This window comes from Cervus canadensis, chromosome 14, assembly GCF_019320065.1.
Source record: "Cervus canadensis isolate Bull #8, Minnesota chromosome 14, ASM1932006v1, whole genome shotgun sequence".
Classification (NCBI taxonomy): Eukaryota; Metazoa; Chordata; class Mammalia; order Artiodactyla; family Cervidae; genus Cervus; species Cervus canadensis.
Window position 1 is genome coordinate 19,023,449 of NC_057399.1, and position 23,986 is coordinate 19,047,434.

General features: G+C 40.2%; 1 protein-coding gene across 1 annotated transcript in view; it reads left to right on the plus strand.

The window, feature by feature from the left end:
• GNAQ (G protein subunit alpha q) overlaps positions 1–23,986 on the plus strand; it is a 303,060-nt gene that overhangs the window by 90,416 nt on the left and 188,658 nt on the right. Inside the window, exon 2 of the mRNA XM_043486867.1 lies at positions 14,918–15,102. Coding sequence (XP_043342802.1) covers positions 14,918–15,102 — 185 coding nt within the window. The remainder of the gene's footprint in view (positions 1–14,917; positions 15,103–23,986) is intronic.

The window sequence follows — 23,986 nt, forward strand, 5'->3', positions numbered from 1 at the left end:
TCCCTCAAGTTTAGTTTTCATTTTAATTAAATTTCAGATGCTTCATGAACTTTTGAAAGTCTCTCCTAGCTTGGTAACCACACTTGACACAAGTAAGCACAGTCACTGACTCTTGTTGTCCATAGTGTAGTCTCTTCAAGATCCTTTTCTAGTTTTTTTGCTTACTAGGCAGACTTGGAACGTATAGAAGCCTTTCTCAGTATTCCTGGTGTCACCAACTGAAATACTGGAGAGATCCTAATTCAAAAAGCATGCAATCTGAATACCCATGTATCTTGTGAGACAGCCCAGATCATTGCTTCTCTTAATTGGAGCAATGCTCACTCCCTCCAGCACCTTAATTCCCCTACCTCAAAAGATAATTAGTTTTAGAAGCTCAAAGTGAAGAACCACATGAGTCAAAGGAAAAAAATCTTGACATATTAACCTTGAAAGAAGGATACTGTAGTTTCTAGTCAAGTCACTTGAATTATTATTTGAAAACATAGTGAAAATAATAGGTCAGTTTTTTTCCCCTGCCTCATGAGAAATATAATGAATGATTTTTAATGCTGTACTATATACAGAGAAGGAAAATAATCATCAAGTCCAAAAGCCGAAGGGAGCCCTTGAGGCCTTCCAGGCATGGTTCCCCTCCTCTACAGCCAAGTGACCACGTGAGGGTCACTGCCTGACCATGTGGCCAGCCTGGGTGGGCACTCTTTCCACACACCTGCCTGTAGATCATCTCGTGAGAAATACGAAACGAGGCAGAAAAGGGCATTTCAGATGCGTCCTGGGCCTTTTCCTCCACTGCAGTTTTCATTTGTTGCTTTTTCCTTGAGGGAAGGCCACGTGAGCCATTCTTTCCTGAGCAGGAATTTACTGGTTTGATGAGGCCTTCACAGTGCTTTCCAGAGCGTGGTGTCTGGTCATTTTCCAACTCGTGCATTTTTAAAGTATGCAGTTTATGACTGAGTGTAACCTGAAAGTCTGGGCCACTTACATTCATGTTTTTTATGGCCTGAAGTAATCAGTGCTAAACATCTGTGGGTAGGTATTTATTCTGACTGGTTCCTACTTCTTAAAATGTTGTTACGATGATGACTTGGTATTTTTATGGTATCTTCATGCATCCAAATAATATTCCTTGAATTCCCAGTCTTCTCTAAAGAGGTGTACATGTAGCAATATAAATAGAAGCCTATAAAGTATGTGTGTGTGTGTAACTTAGACCTTAAAAAGTCTCTCTCTCTCTTTTTTTTTTTTAACATAAGGAGCTTTATCTCATAGGAAATGAAATTATAGCCTCAGTATTACAGTCTGGTCTGACTCATCCATTAGCGTAAAGACCTCAGTCATGGCTGTGTCCTTGCTTTTGTTGAAGTTCCGGAGAATGTAGGACAGAAGTCGAATTTTGTATTTCATGTGTATTGCCTACATCAGTGTGGCAAACCTTGTAAGTGTACAAAAGTGGTTATTGTTAGAGTGAGTAAGCATTTCAAACTGAACATACTTCTCTCTACCCAAATCTTTTCCTGTTCCGGTTTCTGTAACTAAGAGTCTAGAGCGTTCATGCATCTAGTTAGTTACTTAGGCCAAAAATCTAGTCGGAGTTATCTCTGTTTTATCTCCTTCCTTCACCACCCACTTTTCATCCAACTCCAGACTGAATCCTGAATTGTTCCACTTTTCTCCATCATGTCTGCTGCCACCCTAGTCTGAACTACCATTATCTTTTGCTTGGATTACTGAAATACCCTACTTGCTTGTTCTTACAATCCGTTCTTTACTTACCGTTGTGTGGGTGTGCGTGCGTGCACGTATACTCACTCACTGTCCAACTCTTTGCAACCCCATGGCCTGTAGCCTACCAGGCTCCTCTGTCCATAGAACTTTCCAGGAAAGAGTACTGGAGTGGGTTGCCTCCTCCAGGGGATCTTCCTGACCTAGGATCTAACCTGAATTTCTTGCATTTCCTGTATTGGTAGCCAGATTCTTTACCACTAGCACCACTTAGGAAGCCCTTACTTAGCATAAGTCAAACCCTATCACTTCCCTGGTTAAAATTCTCCACCTAGTGCTGGCTAGTGCACTTAGAATAAAACTCAGGCGTGTGACCTGAAATACAGCACCCCGTGTGCCTTCGCCTCTGTATTTGTAGCTGACGCGCCAGTATTCTCTCCTCCCTCCTCCCCCAGTAACTACTACGCCTTGGCCACACTGACCCCCTTGGATCTCCAGTGTACCGGCCAGGCTTGTTCTCACCTCGACCTCCGTGTCAGCTGGTTTACTGCCTGGAAGGTGTTTCAGTTTTTGCTGCTCTGATTTTTTTTTTTATGTGTGTGTGTGTGTGTGGCTAGATCTCGAATATTCAGATATCAGCATTAAATGTACCTTCTTAGAAAGGCTGTCCCTGACTTCCCAAATTAAAATCCCTCCTAAGTCACTCTGGACTTCATTTTTCGTTAATTCTTCAATGCGTAGCACCTGGCTGCATCTGTCACACTTGCGTGTTCTCTTTGTAAAAACAAGGACTGTGTGTCCTGGATCCTGATGCCTATAAGACTGCATGACATGCCGCTTACACCCAATAAAGTTGTGAATAAAGGATTCCAACTAAAAGTCTCTGAGTAATGTGACTTAAAATGTTGAGATACTGGGATGATTATCTCAGTTATTTTGGAGAGTAGAGAATTAGGATCAGGGCTGAGACTAGAATAAGGTGAATAAAGTACTTGCCTTGAATACAAAATTTAAAGCTGCTTCTCAAGATATCAGTCTGGCACGGAGCAGCACTGTGTTTTATTATAAATAAAGTATCCTTATTTAAATTTGTGTTACTTTGTTCATCACGGATTTGGGAGACATTAATTTCCACTTTTGAAAAAAACTGCGTTAAACCGTTCTCTTGATTATTTAGTTTTTGTCTTTTCCCCCAGCCCTGCCTGTATCAGACTATTCTCTCAATTTCCCCATTTAATTTTACACTGTAAATTATAGCTAGAATTTATTGAGTACTTACTGTGTATCAGACATTGTGCTTTTACTTGGATTAACTCACTGAAAACTCACAGCAAAGCAGTAGGTAGTGGTATTTGCAGATGAGGAAATGGGCTTCAAGAGGCCAAGTACCTTGCCCAAGGCCTCAGTGCTGTGAAGAGAAACCAGGATAGGCAGCTTATGCAGAATATATCATATGGATAGAAACAGATTTATGAATAGATTGGGATCTCTCTACCTGGAGATAGGGTCAGATCCCACAGGTTAAGAGTTCAATCCTCTCGAGGCGTCACATTGCAGGGATTCCCCACTGCTCTGTGACTTCCAAACCAGTTTGAGTCATACAAATAAATGTTTTCTAAACTTTTATTGTATTATTGCAATAAATCTTTTAATAGTAAAAAAAAAAAAAAAAAAGAGTTCAATCCTACAGAACTGTTCTTCACTTTAGATGTCAATCTCAAGACCAGGCTATTACCTATGCTTCTGACTGAAGGAAGGGTTAGAAATCAGATGTTTCCAGGACCAACCCCCTTCCCCCCCCCACCCCTGGGTTGGGTTAATTTGCTTGAGCAGCTCACAGAACTCAGGCAAACATTTTTCTTACTAGCTTGTAGGTTTGTAACTCAGGACCAGCCTCGTGGAAGAAACGCATAGGGTGAAGTCAGGGGGAAAGGGCACCGAGCTTGCATGTCCTCTACAGAGCGTGTGTTCTCCCCAGATCTCCACGTGTTCACCAACCTGAAAGCTCTCTGAACCCTGTCCTTTTCGGGTTTTGTGGAGGTTTCATCATATGAGTGATTAAATCATTAGCCTTTGGTGTTTGTGTGTGCCTGCTCAGTTGCTCAGTCGTTTCTGACTCTTTGTGACCCTGTGAACCGTAGCCTGCCAGGCTCCTCTGCCCATGGAATTTTCCAGGCAAAAATACTAGAGTGGGATATCATTTACTGTTCCAAGGGATCTTCCTGACTCAGGGATCGAACCTGAGTATCTTGTGTCTCCTGCATTGACAGGCAGATTCTCTACCACTAGCGCCATCTGGAAGCTTCCTGATGGATTCAAGGGATTAGATCTGATTAGTGCCTGAAGAACTATGGATGGAGTTTTGAGTTTCGTGACACTGTACAGAAGTCAGTGATCAAAACCATTCCCAAGAAAAAGAAATGCAAAAAGGCAAAATGGTTGTCTGAGGAGGCCTTACAAACAGCTGAGAAGAGAAGTGAATGGCAAAGGAGAAAAGGAAAGATAAACCTATCTGAATGCAGAGTTCCAGAGAACAGCAAGGAGAGATAAGAAAGGCTTCCTCAGTAATCAATGCAAAGATATAGAAGAAAACAATAGAATGGGAAAGACTAGAGATCCTTCAAGAAATTTAGAGATACCAAGGGAACATTTCTTGCAAAGATAGGCACAATAAAGGACAGAAATGGTATGAGCCATTTCTAACAGAAGCAGAAGATATTAAGAAAGGTGGCAAAAATACACAGAAGGACTGTACAAAAAAGATCTTCATGACCCAGATAACCACGATGGTGTGATCACTCACCTAGAGCCAGACATCCTGGAGGGCAAAGTCAAGTGGGCCTTCAGAAGCATCACTACGAACAAAGCTAGTGGAGGTGATAGAATTCCAGTTGAGCTATTTCAAATCCTAAAAGATGATGCTGTGAAAGTGCTACACTTAATATGCCAGCAAATATGGAAACCTCAGCAGTGGCCACAGGACTGGAAAAGGTCAGTTTTCATTCCAATCCCAAAGAAAGGCAATGCCAAAGAATGCTCAAACTACCACACAGTTGCACTCGTCTCGCATACAAGCAAAGTAATGCTCAAAATTCACCAAGCTAGACTTCAACAGTACGTGAACCAAGAACTCCCAGATGTTCAAGCTGGATTTAGAAAAAGCAGAAGAACCAGAAATCAAGTTGCCAACATATGTTGGATCAGAGAAAAAAATAAGAAAGTTTCAGAAAAAACATCTACTGCCATTTTATTGACTATGCCAAAGCCTTTGACTTTCGATCACAACAAACTGGAAAATTCAAGAGATGGGAATACTAGACCACCTTACCTGCCTTCTGCAAAACCTGTATACAGGTCAAGAAGCAACAGTTAGAACCTGACATGGAACAATGGATTCATTCCAAATAGGAAAAGGAGTACATCAAGGCTGTATATTGTCACCCTGCTTATTTAACTTCTATGCAGAGTGCATCATGTGAAATGCTGGACTGGATGAAGCACAAGCTGGAATCAACATTGTTGGGAGAAATGTCAAGAACTTCAGATATGCAGATACCACCACCCTTATGGCAGAAAACGAAGAGGAACTCAAGAGCCTCTTTGATGAAAGTGAAAGAGGAGAGTGAAAAAGCTGGCTTAAAACTCAACATTCAAAAAAGGAAGATCATGGCATTTGGTCCCATCACTTCATGGCAAATAGATGGGGAAACAATGGAAACAGCAACAGACTTTAGTTTGGGGGGCTCCAAAATCCCTGCAGATGGTGACTGCAGCCATGAAATTAAAAGATGCTTGCTTCTTGGAAGAAAAGCTATGACCAAACTAGACAGCACAATGAAAAGCAGAGACATTACTTTTGCGACAGGGGTCTGTTTAGTTAAAGCTGTGGTTTTTCCAGTAGTCGTGTATGGATGTGAGAGTTGGACCATAAAGAAAGCTGAGCGCAGAAGAATTGATGCATTTGAACTGTGATGTTGGGGATTCTTGAGAGACCCTTGGACAGCTAGGAGATCAAACTAGTCAATCCTAAAGGAAGTCAGTCCTTAACATTCATTGGAAGGGCTGATGCTGAAGCTGAAACTCCAATACTTTGGCTACCTGATGCGAAGAACTGATTCATTGGAAAAGACCTTGATGCTGGTAAAGATTGAAGGTAGAAAAAGGGGGACAACAGAGGACAAGATGGTTGAATGGCATCACCAACTCAACGGACATGAGTTTGAGCAAGCTCTGGAAGTTGGTGAAGGAGAGGGAAGCCTGGCGTGCTGCAGTCCATGGAATCGCAAAGAGTTGGACAGGACTGAGTGACAACTGAACTGAGCCCCACCTGGCCTTTGGTTGAAGGAGCTCAAGTTGTCGATCCCTCCTCCCTTCCCACAGGTCAGGGAGTGAGACTGAAGTTCTGCTTCTCTATTGGAGGCTGGTTCCTGGGAGGAGCAGAGCCATTCCTTAGGCTCTTTCCCAAAGTTACCTTATTAACATAACAAAAACACCCTTTTGCTCTCTTCCCTTAAGAAATTCCAAGGGTGTTAGGAGCCCTGTGCCAAAAACTGGGATGAAGACCAAATATATATTATAAAACTGTATATCAAAGGTGTTGCTTTTTTAAAAAGTGAGGTAAAGAAAGGTCTGATGGATGTGTCAACTGATAATAAATATAGGCTGGCCAGAGCCTTTGCGTCTGTTTTCACCTAATTGCATTTCTTTGATGCCTTCCTTCAGGGATGTTTATTACAAATTATTTATAAAACTGAAAAATTAGAAGTACTCAAAACGTGTTACAACAGGAGAATTGTTCAGTTATCACACATTCTTTTGATGGCCTTTTAGACAATCATGAACTGTTCCTGAAGAATAATTAGTGTCTTGGAACAATTATCAAAATGTGTTAAGTGAAAAATAACAGTATACAGGATTATTCCATTTTTAGTTTAGAAAATGAACAGAAAAAGGAACATTGTGAAGTGAAAGTTGCTCAGTCGTGTCTGACTCTTTGGTACCCCATGGACTATACAGTCCATGAATTTCTCCAGGCCAGAATACTGGGGTGGGTAGCCTTTCCCTTCTCCAGGGGATCTTCCCAACCCAGGATTGAATCCAGGTCTCCACAATTCAGGCAGATTCTTTACCAGCTGAGCCACAAGGGAAGTCCTTGTTTAGAAAAGGAGCCTGGAAAGAAATATACCACAATATTCAGATTTTAGGAATTTTGAAAACTCTTGTTTTTCTGAATTCTCTATAATAAATAATTGTAACTTTTTAAGTTGGAAAAAATGTTTACTAAAAAGAAAGTTTACAAGGACTTAAGATCAAGAGCCCTGGACAAACAGGAGGCCTTGGTAGATTATAGTCCATCTTCTTCCTAATTAGTTTTCAACCAGCAAAATCCTTGAACAAGTCACTTTGCTTCCCTCCTTTGTAAAATAAGTGAGTTTGGAGCTTCTTAAACTTTTCCTCTGAAACATATCCAGAGGCAGAAGAGAGTGAACAGGCTCCCCTAGAAGGGAGGGCTAGGGGTGCAGGGTAGGTTGGTCATGTTGGCTCAAAGAAACTTGAAAAAGTTTTATCCTGAATATTTGTATGAACTTCCTGTTCTCCAAAGTATACTGCATGCATACAAGCTAAGTCGCTTCAGTCGTGTCCAACTCTTTGCAACCCTATGGACTGTAGCCTGCCAGGCTCCTCAGCCATGGGGTTCTCCAAGCAAGAATACTGGAGTGGGTGACCGTTTCCTTCTCCAGAGATCTTCCTGACCAAGGGATCGAACCCTTGTCTCTTACAACTCTTAACATCGTACAGATGTTAATTTAAATTTTTCTTAAGTTTGTACGAAGTTTACATACCAGAAAGTTCATCATTTTAAACTGTACATTTTAATGGTGTTTGGTATAGTCACAAGATGATACTATCAACTGATGCTAGTTTTTAATACATGGATGTTTACCGTGAACATGCTCTGGTAAAATGGACATTCTAAGAAAATACTCTTGTATCTTTGAGTAACTTTGGAAGCACCTTTTTCAGGAGGATTTTCTATTTTAAGAAGCCTGGAAGTGACAGTAAAAGTTTCTCAGTTGTGTTAACTCTGAGACTCCGTGGACTTTAGCTTCCAGGCTCCTCTGTCCTTGGGATTCTCTGGGCACGAATACTAGAGTGGGTTGCCATTTTCTCCTCCAGGGCATCTTCCCAACTAAAGGACTAGGTAATCTCCCTGTTTCAAAACATTTTCATTAAATTGCATTCTCAGTGCATTTTGCCTGTCTTTTAAAAATAATGTAACTGGGTGAGTTTTTATTAACAGTTCTGGTTACTACTAACTTATTCATGTCTTAAGTTTCCATTTACAGTGGGTGATTTTCAATTCAGTTAATTTCTGTGCTACATTTAAAAAATTATCCAGTACCTTATCCAGTACCTTCTTCAGCCTTGCTGGGGATAAAGAGTCAAGTATTACCAACCCTTGCTCTCCAAGGACAGTCATTAAGGAGAGGAAGTCATGGTGATTGTGGTATTAGAGCTGCTCAGTTTCACGAGCAGGCTTCCAGTATAAGTGGAGGAAAATGGGTGGGAGGCAGAATATGTGTATTTTAAAGTACATAAGCCGGAATGTGGACAGCACATGGATTGCATTTTGACTCAGTGTTATTAAATCACTTTTATATCAGTGCTATTAAGTCTTTGCAGGTGTGGGTTGATGATGTGCTTGTGGGTAGAAAATTCCTCCTTGAAATTTCTGGTTCTGCTTTATCCAAGTTCATGTGGAAGTAGCCCAAGTTCAGCTTTGGGGGTGCTGAGATTCCATGTTTTAGACTCCTGGCCTAAACCGATGGACCTTAAATGCAGATACTTGGATTACAATTGAGCTCCATGAGACTTGGGTTTGTTCTTCGCAGCTCTTTATCTGGGTGCTGGCCAATCAAGAGGGCAGGGCAGGGGCATTTGGCCTGAGCTTTCACATTAATTAAAGGCTTTAGATGTAGACCTCTGATGGTTTGACAATATCTCCAAATACAGTCAGGAAAGGCACTGGAAGGATAAAACGGATATATTCACTGTGCAACTTTAAATACCACAGTTTTTAGAGCTCTGTTTTGGCATTTCTTCTTTTTCCTGGGAGCCTGAAAAAAGTGGCAGTGGTGTGGGTCTCACTGAGCCTATAAGAGGCCCTGAGAAGGTCTGTTTTCTGACTTGTAGAATAAAAGAAACAAACCCTTGCAGCTCCTGCATGTGCGGTGGGCAGTGATTGTTTTCCAGGGGAACCGGGGCACAGCGTGTTCTTCAGACAGTGCCAGTTGTAACTGACATTTCTGGGACACTGAGCAGTTCTTGTGTATATGTGGATTGTGCTTCACAGTCCTTTTGATAAAATGTAGCCCAGGAAGCCAACTTCAATGGGAAAGAAGGAACCATTGAGTCCTTGATTGCTTTCAACTACAAGTGACAGTTCATGAAACCATTAAGAAGGTAATATGTTATTGGATTTAGAACTGTCAGGGTATGGGATAAGAAAGACTGTCTTCTAAATAATAAGGCTCCATTCTATAGCACAGGGAGTTCAGTATCCTGTGATGAACCATAATGGAAAAGAATATGAAAAAGAATGTGTTTGCAACTGAACTGATACATACACACATACATAACTGAATCACTTTGCTGTACAGTAGACATTAACACATTATACATCAGCTATACTTCAATAAAGGCTTCCCTGGTGGTTCAATGGTAAGGAATATGCCTGCCAATGCAGGAGATGATCCCTGGGTTGAGAAGATCCCCTGCAGACAAAAAAGGGCATGGCAACCCAGTCCAGTGTTCTTGCCTGGGAAATCCCATGGACAGAGGAGCCTGGCAGGCCATAGTCCATGGGGTCGCAAAAGATTCAAATATGATTTAGCGATCAAACAGTAAGGCATATTAATACTTCAGTAAAATAAATTTTAAAAGATTATGCTGAGCAAGAAGCCTCAAGAAAGAAAAACTGGGCTGCTTTTAGAATTGGATGGAACTGATTGCAGACTGAATCTTGAGAATGGGCAGAGTAGTCAGTGTAAAAGTATAGAGGCTTAGTATGAGTAGGATACGTAGGGTAAATATGGATTTGTGGCATAAGCTGTATATAGGAGTACTCTTGTGTTGAAAAGATCTTGGCAAAGCCTGAAGTATCAGGTTGTGTGTGTGAGAGAGAGAGTGTGTATATCGAATATGCTGTATTCTAATACCTTACAAAGTGATGCAGTCCACAGTAGGATATTAAATTTATATGTTATGTTTTTCCTGATGGAAAGACATGTGAAATGAACTGGGGATTGCTTTCTGTGCCTTAGCCTGATCCACTGGGTAGGGAAGAAAACCAGTATCCCTCAAAACCAATTGTACTTGCTAGAGGAAGTGACCTTTTTAAATAGCATGCTTCTTTTTCTTTTGGACATACCATGCAGCTTGTGGGATCTGAATTCCCTGACCAGGGATTGAAATGTGTTCCCTGCATTGGAAGTGCAGAGTCTTAACCACTGGACTGCCAGGGAAGTCCATAGCATGATTCTTCTTTTTTTTTTTTTTAGCATGATTCTTAAATAGCCTTATTTCTGGGTATTTTGATGGGCTGAGATAAGAAAAGGCATAGTACTTGACAAAAGGTACAAATAACTTTTGGTGAAAATTTTCAGCCACATTTATAGAGACTAATGAAGATGAAAGGCAAAAGTTTTCTAGACTCACATCCTTCCTTGAATGTCTTGATATACTTGTTATTATATAATATGATTGGAGATATATTCAAATTAGCTAAGATGGAGCTCCCACCCCCAGATGTAATGTAAGGGCTCCTTGCTGGCTTTTATTTCATCAGTGGCTTTGGAAACAGTAGATTTGTATTTTTTGAGGCAGGTCAAAAGTTGCTTATGCTCAGTGGTGTGAAAAGAGATTAGCTAGCACTGGATTCACAGAGCAACCTGCTAGTAGAAGTGTGCTTTCGTTCATTCAGAGATAAAGAATTGTGAAGTCTCTCATTACGCTTTCCATGTGGCCTTAGGAAACGACGTCATTTTTATAATCTGCAACAGCTGGGGTTTTTTGTTTGTTTGTTTTTTAAATAGATTTTAGAAATTCTAATCCAGAGTAGGTTTTTAAAATGTCCATTTCAAACCCCAAGAATATTGTATAAGTTGATGAAAATAGGAGAAGAACATGAAATTTGGTTTACACATTTGTGAAGAATAGTTCATTTATCTCCCATGATAGAACTCTTCCTGGAACAAAGAAGCTGAGTTTTTTGCTTGGTTGATGTTTCATTCCATAGTACAGAATAATACTTTAATTGACTACTTTTATCATTCTACCTGTAGCATTTACGTTACACAGATTTTCTCTTAGGTGAAGCATTGTCTTCACTTTTAATTTGCTCCAGTTATATAATAGCATCAAAGCATGAGTGAGTATTAAATGCGTATGTGAAATCTGCTTGGGAGGGATGGCCAGTCTTGAAAGATGACACCAAGATTCAAAATACTATTAATTGAAGTAATATTTGGAAATTCAGAATTCGGTTAGATGGATGAAAGTTGAATGTAGTCAAGACCATTTTTGGACTACAAGCAGTGGAAGTTAATTATCCTGGATTTGCACAGCCGTGATGGTGAAAGTTTCGCCAAACCCAGGCTGGGCAGGTGCAGGCTGGGCTCGAGCCCTTGTGCTGGCACTCACCAGCCTTGTCATCTTTGCTCAGATGCTTCACTCTCCAGGGCCTTTTCTTTTCCATGGAATGAGGGGAAAGTCATCTGTCTCAGAGTTTTGAGAGGGTAGTGTCAGTGTATTTCACAGTGGCAGTTTATAAAGGGTTTAACATGGATTTATTCTTTATTATTTTTTTATTGGAATATAATTGATTTACAATATTGTATTAGTTTTTGCTGTACAACGAAGTGAATCGGCTGTTAAATATATGCATACATAGATCTCCTCCTCCTTGAACCTCCTGGCCCCCCATCCCACCTCTCTAGGTCAGCACAGAGCGCCAAGCTGAACTCCCTGCTCTGTGCAGCCCCTTCCTGCTAGCGATCTATTTACACATGACATGGTCTATATGTCCGAGCTACTCTCGGATTCATTTCACCCTCCCCCTCCCGCTCTGTGTCCACATGCCTTCCAACACAAATGTCTTTAGTTTCCTTTACAAGAGAGACAGGATATTCAGGGGGTGGAGACCACCATTTGCCCTGTCAGATTAGAGATTAGTCTTGAAGTGTGTGTTGCTGGGGGGCAGGTGGGCTCAAGTGTACATGCTCTGGGCGACAAGTACTAGATTTATTAGCACTTTTGGAGATGAGTTGGGAGCCTTGGATTCTAGTTTGGGCTCTATCATCATGATTGGCTTCCAGAAGAGTGTTAAAAGAGTGAATTAGTGACTAGAAAAAGGAGGTGCTTTGTAAACAAGAGAGCACCCTATAAATAAGATTTATAGAGAAAAGGCAGAAGAAGAAAAGGCACCCCCCTCTTCCCTCGCCTTCTTATTCGTTCATTTATTAAGCTGCCCCTGCTCTCCATTGGGTATTTACACCTGTCAGGGTCTCAGCAGGAAGCAAATGGTCCACTCCAGCGAGGTGACTGAGAAGAGTTTTGTTCAGGGATTGTTTACAAGGTATTAATCCAGTGTAGGCAACCAGTAAGAGCTAAACAGGGGCCAGAAAGGCAAGGGCGCAGGTTCAGGAACCCAGAGAGGGCCAGCTGATAGGAGCTGTAGACTCCTGAAGGGGACACAGCATATCTATGGGGCCCTTGCAGAGAGCAAACTGGGGAAATCGATGCCCCTTTCTCATCCTCCTGCTCTGTGGTCTCTCCCTGGTGTCTCCTATGGATTAAACCCAAGAAGACTGAAGCCAAGAGAGCTGTTGATGTGAAATCCTTCCCAGCCAGCCTCCTGGGGCACCAAGCAAGATGATATAATGGAGAGAGAGGATCCCGGGGTGTGTCTGGGGCCACAGGAAAATATCCTAACTTTGGAGTTGGGTTTTGGATTCTCTCTTCCTTTCCTCTCTCCCCATTCCATTCATTCATGGGTGCTATGTTCTACCTGTATTTGGAGTCATTAGTGTGATGCCCAGGAGCTTAGTGTAGATCCCAAGAGCGGCCCAGTGTTGACTGCTCTTGCCCAGCATGACTTAATTGAAACAAGCCAGCATGGTTTAGATGTCTTCTCTTTACTTTCTTGATTTTATTTGGGTGTGGGGGGAGTATATAAAAGCTTCCAGCTAGGAGAAGGCGGCTTCTTGCCTGACTCTCTTTCCTTTCCTTTTCATGTCATTAACCTCACATATTAAGGTTTCCTCCTGTTTTTGGTGTGGAAAAAACTGGCAGAGGTTCTGATTTGATGATTATGTCTCTAGTTGGGCCCTCAGAGCAAGGATAAGGATAAGGATATCTGGGATAAGGATAATAAGCAGAGAAGCAATTTGGATCTTTTTCTTCCATACTTTGAATTGCTCAGAAAAGTAAAGATACTGGTTTCTTCCTATAAATTGTTGATTGCTAATGAGAAACAATTTCGTAGCTTTATTTCCGTTAGGGATACTTCTCTTTAGATATTGCCCACCCCCACCCCCCCACCCCAGTATTCATGGATGGAATTATATGTTCATTTTTAACTCCTTGCATTAATCTTGTTAAAATGTGTTGATCGCATTCATATTGCAGTGTTAACGTTATACTTCAAGGAATTCTGAATCACTTTATTAAAATCATATGAAAATGATAAAGGAAGTGTTAACTTTATATTTCAAGAAATTCCAGATCACTTTATTAAAGGTCATATGAAAAGGATAAAGTAGTTGGCTACTACAGGACTGTGGGGCTAGAAATCATCTTTGTAATTATGTGAGGCTTCTGTGTTTACCAAGACATCTGTAGTCGTTTAAGAATGCTTCTATGAAAACTGTAATACTTATTTGAATTTTTCCTGATTGTTTATAAAGATAGTAATGAAATCCAACCACCAGAAAAACCAAACAAAATTAGGACAGATGTTGTATTCCTAGTTTTCAGTTCTCCTTTTCCGCCTTTTTTTTTTTTTTTAATGTCTTGTTGATAGGAAATGGCAGCAAGGGCGCTGCGGTCATCCTGAGTATTATTATTATTATTATTATTATATTCTGCTATGCTTACTATCCTAAAAGCTTTTATTTTTTTCCCCACATCGTTAGGGGAGGACATTTATTATTTTGAAAATTTCAAGATTTGAAAGTGAGTGAGAGATAATTCAGAAATGTAGTTAAGTTGCACACCCTCCAAAACAACTTATGTTTTAAAAAATGAAGTTTTTAGATTTATAGTTTCAGATTCACCATAGAAGAAATACGTTGTCATTCAGCGAAATGATCTCATCTTTCTGTCTTTCCACCTCTCCAGTGGGCATTTGTAGCTTTGTTATGGATTCTCTGCAGGCTCATGGTGACCAAAAAGGAATACTGAAGAAGGGGAAAATGAGAACACAGAAGAAAAAAATTCAGTACCAGTAAATTTCTGTGTGGTAGTTAAGAGTGGGCAGGAAGAAGGAGAGTGTCTGTATCTTTGCTGAATTGAGTGATTCCTTGACATAACTCAGCCAACCAAACTCCCTGGAAATAAATACAGTTGCTACTTGTTGTCCTGAAGGATCTGGATTCTTACCTGGATACTGTGCTCTCCATATACCCCATTTTCAAGTACGAGAAAGTGTCTAGAAATTTTCCGGCGTGTTGTCTTACTGATGTCTGAACAGCATTTGTATAATTGCATCGTCATCTCCAGATCCAGATCCTGGCTAAACATCCCAGTCTGCTGGAAGCATTTCAGACATACTCCAGGGAAGAGAGCTTTATCAAGTGTTTATTCTGTTCAAACCATGCTGTTTTCATTGTGTTTCTTATAAGATACAAGGTTACAAATCACTATGGAAATTCCATGCTGAGTGGCTTCCAAAAAGGTGACAGTTGTTTATTTTTTTTAAACTCTGCCTCTGAGCTGGAGTCCCACTCCTCTCATCTTGCTGAGTGACCCTCGGTGGCATTTCCGCCCCTGGTGATGCCGCTCTCCTGTGATGCTCCTCTCAGCAGGCCCTCAGGATGCCACATCCAAGGCCTGTTCCTATCGATAGAGTAGTTATCTGGAAGACTGTGGGAAGGCTTCATGGTCTGATGAGCTGCTCTCATTTCTCTTACAGGGACAGGAGAGAGTGGCAAGAGTACATTTATCAAGCAGATGAGAATCATCCATGGGTCGGGCTACTCCGATGAAGACAAAAGGGGCTTCACCAAGCTGGTGTATCAGAACATCTTCACGGCCATGCAGGCTATGATCCGAGCCATGGACACCCTCAAGATCCCCTACAAGTATGAGCACAATAAGGTAGGTGTGGCTCCTCCTGAGAACGGCTGGCAAAGCCATCCCAGGGTGAATGGTGTCTTCACATGTCTGGGATGCACGTTTTCTTTTTCAAATGGGCATTTTCCATCTCATCCTAAAATGGGGTTTTTAATAGCTCAACACAGTTGTTTATAAATGTTTTTTCTTCCTTAAGTCTTTATAAAGTCACAGCTATAAAAGATTGGAGTTGTATTCTTAGTGATAGCAGTGAAGGACATGTCTGGATATTTGACAGTAGGTGTATGGATATTTAAAATGTGGGGGCGCATGTTACGTTAAGAAGAGAGTCTTATCAGTTCAAGACAAATTGACCCAAGTGAGGGGATTCACGTGAGAAGTGGTGGCCTTGCCTCAGCCTCCCACTCTTTGTGCTTCCTTGAACAAAGAACAAAAACAGCTTCAGACCATTCTGTCCAGTTTAATTTTGGATTTCGTGACTTCCTTTCAGTAGTACCACAGGCTTAATTTTATTTCAAAATAAGCCCATCTGTCACTTCCAGTAACCTTTCAAACACGTTTCCCTGCAGTTGTGTTAAAATAATGGAAACTTCTAAAGCCACTTGAGAAAGGGTTAGGGGAAAAAATTCTAAATTTTTAGCTTTTTAAAAACCAAGCAAACTTTCCCAGTGTCCAGCATTATTTCTTAATTGAAATAGAAAGCCAGATTTTTTTCTTCAGGTGAAAACAAATGCTGTCATTGCTTACCCTCCAAAGATGATAACTACGTGATCCCTAACAAGTTTGGTGCATCTGAGGGTGTCCTCGGGTTTGAGTTTATGCTGGGAGTTTATGAGAGAAGCAGAATTGTAGAAACATCTTCCCTTCCTGTTAATCAATCAGAATATCTCAGGGTAGATGCAGTCTTCATTCCTTACCACATGTAGGTGCTGATCTTGTAAGTTGGTAAAACCTTAACCTTTTGTTGACAAAACACTACATTTGTACCTGCATTTATTTGAGGACCTTCAGTCAAAGCATTCATTTTCATTCTCTTAGTACTCTTGATAGTCTGCTCTTGAGGATATTTTCCTATACCAGGATCAATGGGTACTAACAAGAAGTCTGCATGCCCAGTATGACTCAAGCTGAGATGTAACTCACAAACATGAATCATAGGTAAAATAAAGCAGTTCTCTCTACCTCCACTGCTTTGACTATTTAGAAGCTTCTAAATATACAGATCATTTTCAAATCAGGCATTTCTTTTTTGGAGGTGGTTCCTTAAAATGAACTGGCTGTTTCTTATCTAATTGATACCTTCACACTTCATTTTCCAATGGCAGCGAGAGTCTCTCCACAAATAACAGCGAGACCTTCCACAAATAGTCCTCCCAGCTTCTCCTCTCAAGAATCTGAGTAGGTTCATGGAAATGTGGTACCTGAATCACAGGAAGCTGTCTGGATACGGAAGCAGTCTGAATTTAAAAGGATCAGGACTTTCTCCCCCTCAGAAATCTCAATGTAGTGAGTTTCTGAAATAGGCGGCATGCTTGTTTTGTTGCAGGTCTGAGTATTCTGTTGAAGAAATTTTTTTTTTTTGATACCAATGACCACAGTTGGTTGATAATATGATGATCTGATGAATTCTGGTTATCACATGTGTGGTGTAATTGATGTGTGTATATATCTTGTCAATACATGTATATACACATACATAATGCCAGTTTACACATTAAAGTCCAATACCAACTCCTTAATTATACCTCTAAACCATTTTTTTTGGTGCTCCAGAAGACTCCTTTAGGATCTTGCCTTGATGTTAGATTTTCACATGAAGACATTGTACAGTCATATAGATGTAGAAGATGATGTGAAATTTATGCCTTAATCATGGAACACATAGAATGCTCAGTGTGTGTTAATTGAGCTCTTTGTGTCACTTCTAGTTAAGGAGGCTTTACTGTGTTGGATACCATTCAGTTAAAAATCAACATCACAAAACTTCACTGTGATAATGTAAGTTTTTCTCAGAGATCATAATTAGCCTGTGAGATCTTCCCATGTCTCTTGGTTACTTAACATGCTACCTAATACAGTGATATTAGAGTGTGCTGACCCCTGAATTCCTTAAAATGTTTCATTCCTCTCAATTCATAACAAAAATCACTCTCACACTTGCTCCATTTCTGTACAACACACATGAGTTGTAAAGTATTACCCCTTGCTTCCTCCATTAACTTCCTGAGCTCTGCCCCCTCCTTGCCTTTGTTAAAGCTTATTAAGGAAATATGTTGTAGGTCTCCTTGCTTTTCCACCCAGCTGCCACTTCCTCCCAGAGTTCTTCTCTGCTCCCTATGTAACACTAAGTGATCCCACCCCCTTTAGCAGAACCTACAGTGGAGTATTGATAATTACCTAGCTTGTATTAGTTATGATGATTTGGGTATTAGTCTTATTTTCCTGACTAGCTTCTAGGCTCTTTGAAAGTAAATCTTGGCATTCTTGGCAAGTTCTATCTTGGCATTCTTGATGGACCCTGGCATAGTATCCTGTACGCAATAGTGTTCATAAAAATACTTGCTTTATGAGTAAGTAAATCATTTGTGAGCATAAACAACTGAAAGCCTCCTCTTCTGCCCTGCCCGCACCCCCCCACCCCCCGCCCCATTGTTGAAGTGATTATTCAGATCGGTAGATAGCTGTTGAATAAGGGAATAAATGCAGTGGGCTTCCAGGGAAGTGGAGAGGGTCAACCAGGGCTAGGCAGAAATTTGCAGTCCAGAAAGACACAAGGGCAGAGCTGAGGGAGAGGCATCTTGGAGAGGAGAAATGGCTGGAGTAAATGTTCAGAAAAAGGGATGTGTATGCAATGTGTAAACTGGCCAGTTTAACGTGAACAGAATTCCTATAGAAGAGAACTGGAAAAACAAGAACAAAATAAACAAAAGGCTTAAAATGTGCTTCTGAAAGGTTTTGAATCCAGGCTGAGAAGTTTGGAAGGCAACTATACTAGCCACTATACCACCAACGCCTTGGCCAGGCTAAGAAGTTTGAATTTTATTTTCTTCTATTTATGATACCTACTTAATAATAATTTGTGTTTTGGTTAGAATTTTCTACAGAAGTTTCTGGTTACAGTGTACTCTAATATTTTGTAAATATTTTCAAGGTTGGTGTGCATTTTACTAGCAATTACTTGGAGGCCATGCCTTGTGATTTGTATTGTTTTGTGACCCTAAAGATATAAAATAAATAACTGACTGATTTATTAAAAAGCTTTTTTGTACCTCCTGCCACACTGGCCATAGTCTATGGCAGCAGCATAAATAAAAACAAACATTTTCCAATATTGTCCAGCCTAATTTTGTTCTTGCTTCTGAGTTCATATATTTTATAAAGCAAAATGTAGCTTACAAATGATGTGGCCCATTCGTAACTGAGAAATTGTTCACTGGTTTTTGTTTTGTTTTGTTTTGTTTTTAACTGTGAAATTGGTCTAGTCTAGGGGACTGTCATGCCAAAGTATTAGAATTTGTTTTGCTCCTGTGTGTTACTTCACTGAATTGAGAGTCTTATTGGTTAGCTAGGGGCTGGCACAGTGGTCAGAGGGAGTCCAGGCCGCAACCTCTGCCAGGTGATGGCGTCACATTGCAAGTCTCTTCACAGCTCTTGCTCAGTGCTCCTGGGATCTTCAGTTCCAGGGGAGCTTGTAATAAATTGAAAACTTTTACCGAAAAGCAGATTAATTCTTCCCTGGTTGTGTTTCCACTGTCCTGTTCTTGGACGTTTTTGCCAAACAAGTAATATTTATAGGTGAGCTGGTTGGACTCAGCCCAAGTAAGAGAACATGTTTGAGGACTTCTGAATACTTTGAGCTTGAGTTTATTTATTTCTAAATATTAGTTTGCCTTTTCCTTAAACACAAATGTTAATAGTTAACGCTGAAACTGACTGTTTATTGCTTAGTCAAATCAAAAGATCCATTTAAGACTCCACTAGATGCAAGGCATTCAACAGTGAAATAGATTACTCTGTCATTTCTTACTTTCCAAAAGAGAGAATGTTTTCATCCCTATTACTTTATGCTTTCCTATTTTATACAGGAGTGCTCTTCTGATTATTCTTTAGTTGAGCCTTGCAATCAGCTCAATACAATTTCTCTGTTAACATGGCTAAGACGTGTCTTAAGTTAAGCTCAGGGAGGTAGATCCCAGGGCTTTGAACTCTTGATTTGTGTGTGCTTACTGTGTGTTCCAGGCAGTTGGCATTCTTACTGCTTTGCCTGTTGTGTTGTTTCATATGCATGTGCCTTATCTTCTTAGCTGACTGCAGATTACCCTACAGTGAGGAAACATCTTGTCGTCTCCCACACAGCGTGCCAGGAATGTCATAGGAGTTTTTGTACCCTGAACGAATTACTCTGGCTAGTGGGTCCTGGTATCCCTTTACTGTTAGCTTATAATTTCTGTGAAATCCAGGTATTCTTATAGCAGTTTTAAAGTATTGGCAGGCCTTTGCTCACGTTGCCAATCCCAGGAAGAGAAAAGAATCTGATGAGTCTTCATGCAGTGAGCTCAAGACCGTTATGAGTAGAACTCAGCCGTGTGCTGAGGTTGGGTAGATAAGGTCCTGTTCTGTTCTAGCTTCTACTGTTAGACTCGAAAGTCCGGATGACCAGGGCTGTCTTGGCACCGAGGCTGCAGCTGCCTTTGACCAGCCAGCCAGAAAGTTTCCAGGGTGGAGAGGCTGAGGGGACGTGTTACTGTAGTACCTCTTGTCCTCCCAGACCTTTCTAAGAAAGGACATGTCGTAGGGAAAGTATCTGGTTGAACACATGTACAGCTTTCTGAATTTTCTCTAAGCCCTGAGAAATCTAAGCTTCCAGAAGCTATTTTTCAAAAGAAAAATGTAGCCAAGATTCTGGAAGATTTGCCAACTTATTTCTGCCTGCCTTTGATCAGTTGAACAAGAAATTACTATACTACATTTCTCAACATGGGGGAATTTTCTAAGAGACTGATTTCAATTTAATATTTGTCATCTGTATGATAAGAACATGATAAAGGCAGACCTTAATCAGTGTATTTCGGTATCTATCCCTCTGAAGAGTTGTCAGTGAGTGTTCTCTGCTTGCAAGCAACAGAAGCCAACACCAGCATTTAATTTAAGTAGAAAAAGAATTGATGGGCCTATGAGGTCACTCAGAGAATTGAAGAGAAGCAAAAGGACCAACTCCTGGAAACAAGGGCAGGTCTGTGGAACTCATCGGGAGAAGCCTGAACTCTGACCGTTTTCAGTCTTCTGTCACCCCACTCAGGATCCACATTCCTGGGAAAACTTGCTGGATTCATCCAGCCTGGCTTCCGTGCTAGCTGTCTGGACTAGGCTGGGCAGTTTGATTGACAGTCCCTGAGGGAAATCTGGGTACAGTTAGTAGGGGAGGAATGATGCTGGCACAAATCACAATTAACCACTGCAAAATCATGCCACCAGTTTAAAAAATAAAATGACACATGGATTCTCCATCAGCGCAGGCCCTCTAGTCATGCTCCACATTTACTAAGCCTGTCGTAGGATGTGGGGGAAGTTGAGGGGTTAGCGACATAGCAACAGTTATAAGTGAAGTAACTGAGCTTGGGCCCACACACCGAATAACTGAATAACCTTGGGATTGTCGCATTTCCTCCCTACACCTGAATTTCTTTACTCTTTAAACCTGAATGTCCTCATCTATTGGATGGTACAGATGATAATAGGATTATTTGAAGGGCTAAATAGATAATCTGTGTAAAAGTGTCTTGCAAATGATAAAAAGAATAGTTTGTCAATTATTATAAGATAAATTTGTTATCATGGAGAGAATGAATGCTACTCATCTTCCATCTTTATTAAGAATAAAGCAAGCTGAAAATAATTTAAACACTACAACCAGATTTAGGAGGTATCTAAGGAAAACTTTCCTCAGAGTGACAGTCATTGAAATGGGATACTAAGGGAGGTACAGAAATCTCCTTATCTGGATGTGTTCAAAAATAGAATGTATTTTTAACATGTGAAATTCTTTAAGGCAATTTTGCTGAAATAAGACCAGGGATGGACTAGACAACTTCTCAAATGCTTTCCAGCACAGTTTTTTTTTTTTTTCCATGCCAATTCTTTGATTCCAGAACTTTAGCAAAGAGATGAACTGTTGTTAAAGTTACTTTATTATAATTTAAAGCTCCTACCTTTTTTGGACATTGTCCATTCCAGAGTACTATGAGAATTTAAGGGAACAAAGAAAGACAATTAAAAACAGATTTGTTTTGATAGTGGTCTGTAGTGAAGTGGAGATTTTTCTTTCTTTGAATCTCAGTCCTGCGTTGCTGCTGCTGCTAAGTCGCTTCAGTCGTGTCTGACTCTGTGCGACCCCATAGACGGCAGCCCACCAGGCTCCTCTGTCCCTGGGATTCTCCAGGCAAGAATACTGGAGTGGGTTGCCATTCCCTTCTCCAGTGCATGCATGCATGCTAAGTCACTTCAGTCGTGTCCGACTCTGTGCGACCCTATGGACAGCAGCCCACCAGGCTCCTCCGTCCACAGAATTCTCTAGACAAGAATGCTGGAGTGGGTCGCCATTTCCTTCTCCACTCAGTCCCATAAGTGATTATAATATTTATATCTAGGTAAGTTTTTTTTAAACAGTGTTCAAAGTTCAAAATCGGATGTAGGTTTTGTGGGTATTAGTAGTGATAGTTATTTTAATTGGGTTGTTGGCTACTGGCCACCAAAGACAGCCAGTAATTTTTCACACAGCAACTTTCTACTTCTACATCTACAAATTTTTGAGAGTTTTCTTTCTAATAAAGAGTATAAAGGAATCTAGAGACTTTTCATGGCCAACTTGATCTGTCAACCACATTTTTTTCTGAGGCTTGTTTACCACTTTTTCATTTCTCTCTAAGGACTCATGTTGGGGAGTTGATCAACATGGATTCTCTACTACCTATATCTGCTTTCAAAATCCCTTTGTATACCGTCAACTTTTAACATCTTGCAAATATGCCCTAGCCGAATTTTTCCCTCCCTCTGTCTTTGTTCCACTGTAGTTCTTTATTCATTTTACACCCATGGCAGTCATATAAAAATAGAAAATGAATATGAGATTTTGTAATCCCCCTTCCTTGGCCAAAATTAATCCGTAATCCCAAGGCATGCTGTATCATTTATGCAGGATGAGTTATCTTGAGCTCATGTTCATCAGAGGAGAACTCTGAAGCAAAGAAAGACTTGAGCAATAGACTGAGGCTGGTTTCTTTTCTTATTTTGGTAATTTTTGTATACAGAAAAGTGCACACACCATTCATATTGTTCGTGTATTTTTCCATTGTGAACACATTTGCATACAGATCTGTTCATCCAGATTAACATGACCAGAAATTCAGAAGCCTTCTCAGGCTTTCTTCAAGATATTCCCAACCCCCAAGGGGGACCACTATCCTGCCTTCTAATAACATAGATTAGTTTTGTTAGTTTTTGTACTTTATATGAATAGAAGCATACAGTATAGACTCCTTTGTGTCTGGTTTATTTAACCCAGCATTACCTTTGTGGAATTCATCTACGTTGTTACTTCAGTTATTCATTTATTTTCATTGGTGTTTAATAGCAATGCCCCATAGAACTTTATGAAAGTGGTTTATGTCTGTGCTGTACAATATGATAGCTGTTAGCCACATGTGACTTTCGAGCCCGTGAGATGTGGCCATTGTGACTTAGGTACTAAATTTTTACTTCACTTAATCTTTTAAATTTATTTTTACACCTGACTAATGGCTACTGTATCAGATAGCACAGTTGTATAATATTCCATTTTATGAATATACTACAGTTGCTTACATATCCTATCATAGAAATTTGTTGGTGTTTCTGGCTATTATAAATAATGCCATTATAGACATCCCTGTACCTGTCTTTTGGTGAGCATAAGCATGTATTTCTCTTCTGTGAGAGTTCTGTTTGCCCTGTATCCTTGACAACACGTGGTATTACTATTCTGGTGACGGTATAGTGGTGTCACGTTGTGTTTCTTTGACAAGTAGACATGTTGAGCAACTTTTTCAGATATTTATCAGCCATTTGGTTATCTTTTTAAAAATACTTTATACCTTTTTCTTTCCTATTGGGTTGTCTGATTTCTTATTGTTTTGTAGGAGTTCTCCATACATTGAGGAATCTCAGTTGAGTAAATGTATTTCAAATATTGTCACTACTTTGTGGCTTTTTATTTTCTTCATAGTTCTTTAAGTGAAAAGAAGTTCTTAACTGTAACACAGTCCAGTTTATTATATATATTTTTTACCCTTTTGACTTGTGTTTTTGTATCCTTTTGAAGTAATCTTTACCTATTTTGAGGTTGTATAGATAATCTGCAGATTTTTCTTCTAAATTCTTAGTTGTTTTGCTTTTTACATTTGGATCTAAAAATCTATGTCAGATGGAATGTATTATATGGTGTGAGGTGGAGTTGGGGATCAGGTTTTATTTTTTTCATATGGATATATAATTAACTCATTTATTGAAAAGGCCATCCTTTGCCCAGTGCAGTGTCTGTCATCTTTTACTTTGTCATTCAGCAAATATTTAGTAAAATTTCCTTTGTGAAAATCAACATAAGCCAATTTGGCTGTTTTTAAAAAGGAAAAAAGCAAGTGATCTAGGGAACATTACCAACTTGTCGAAACACATGCGAGAATTCTGTTTAAGCAGTCTCCCTCTAAATCCCTTTCAGCTGCTCAGACCTTGGATGTCCGGGGACTGACAGCCACCATATAAAATACATGTGGCATAGCTTAGCACATTTTAGTAGGAAGTTGTGAATCTGGTCATTTGGCTGTTCGTAGTTAACTCCTGGCAAAGCATCACATAAATATTTTCCTTGTTCTTT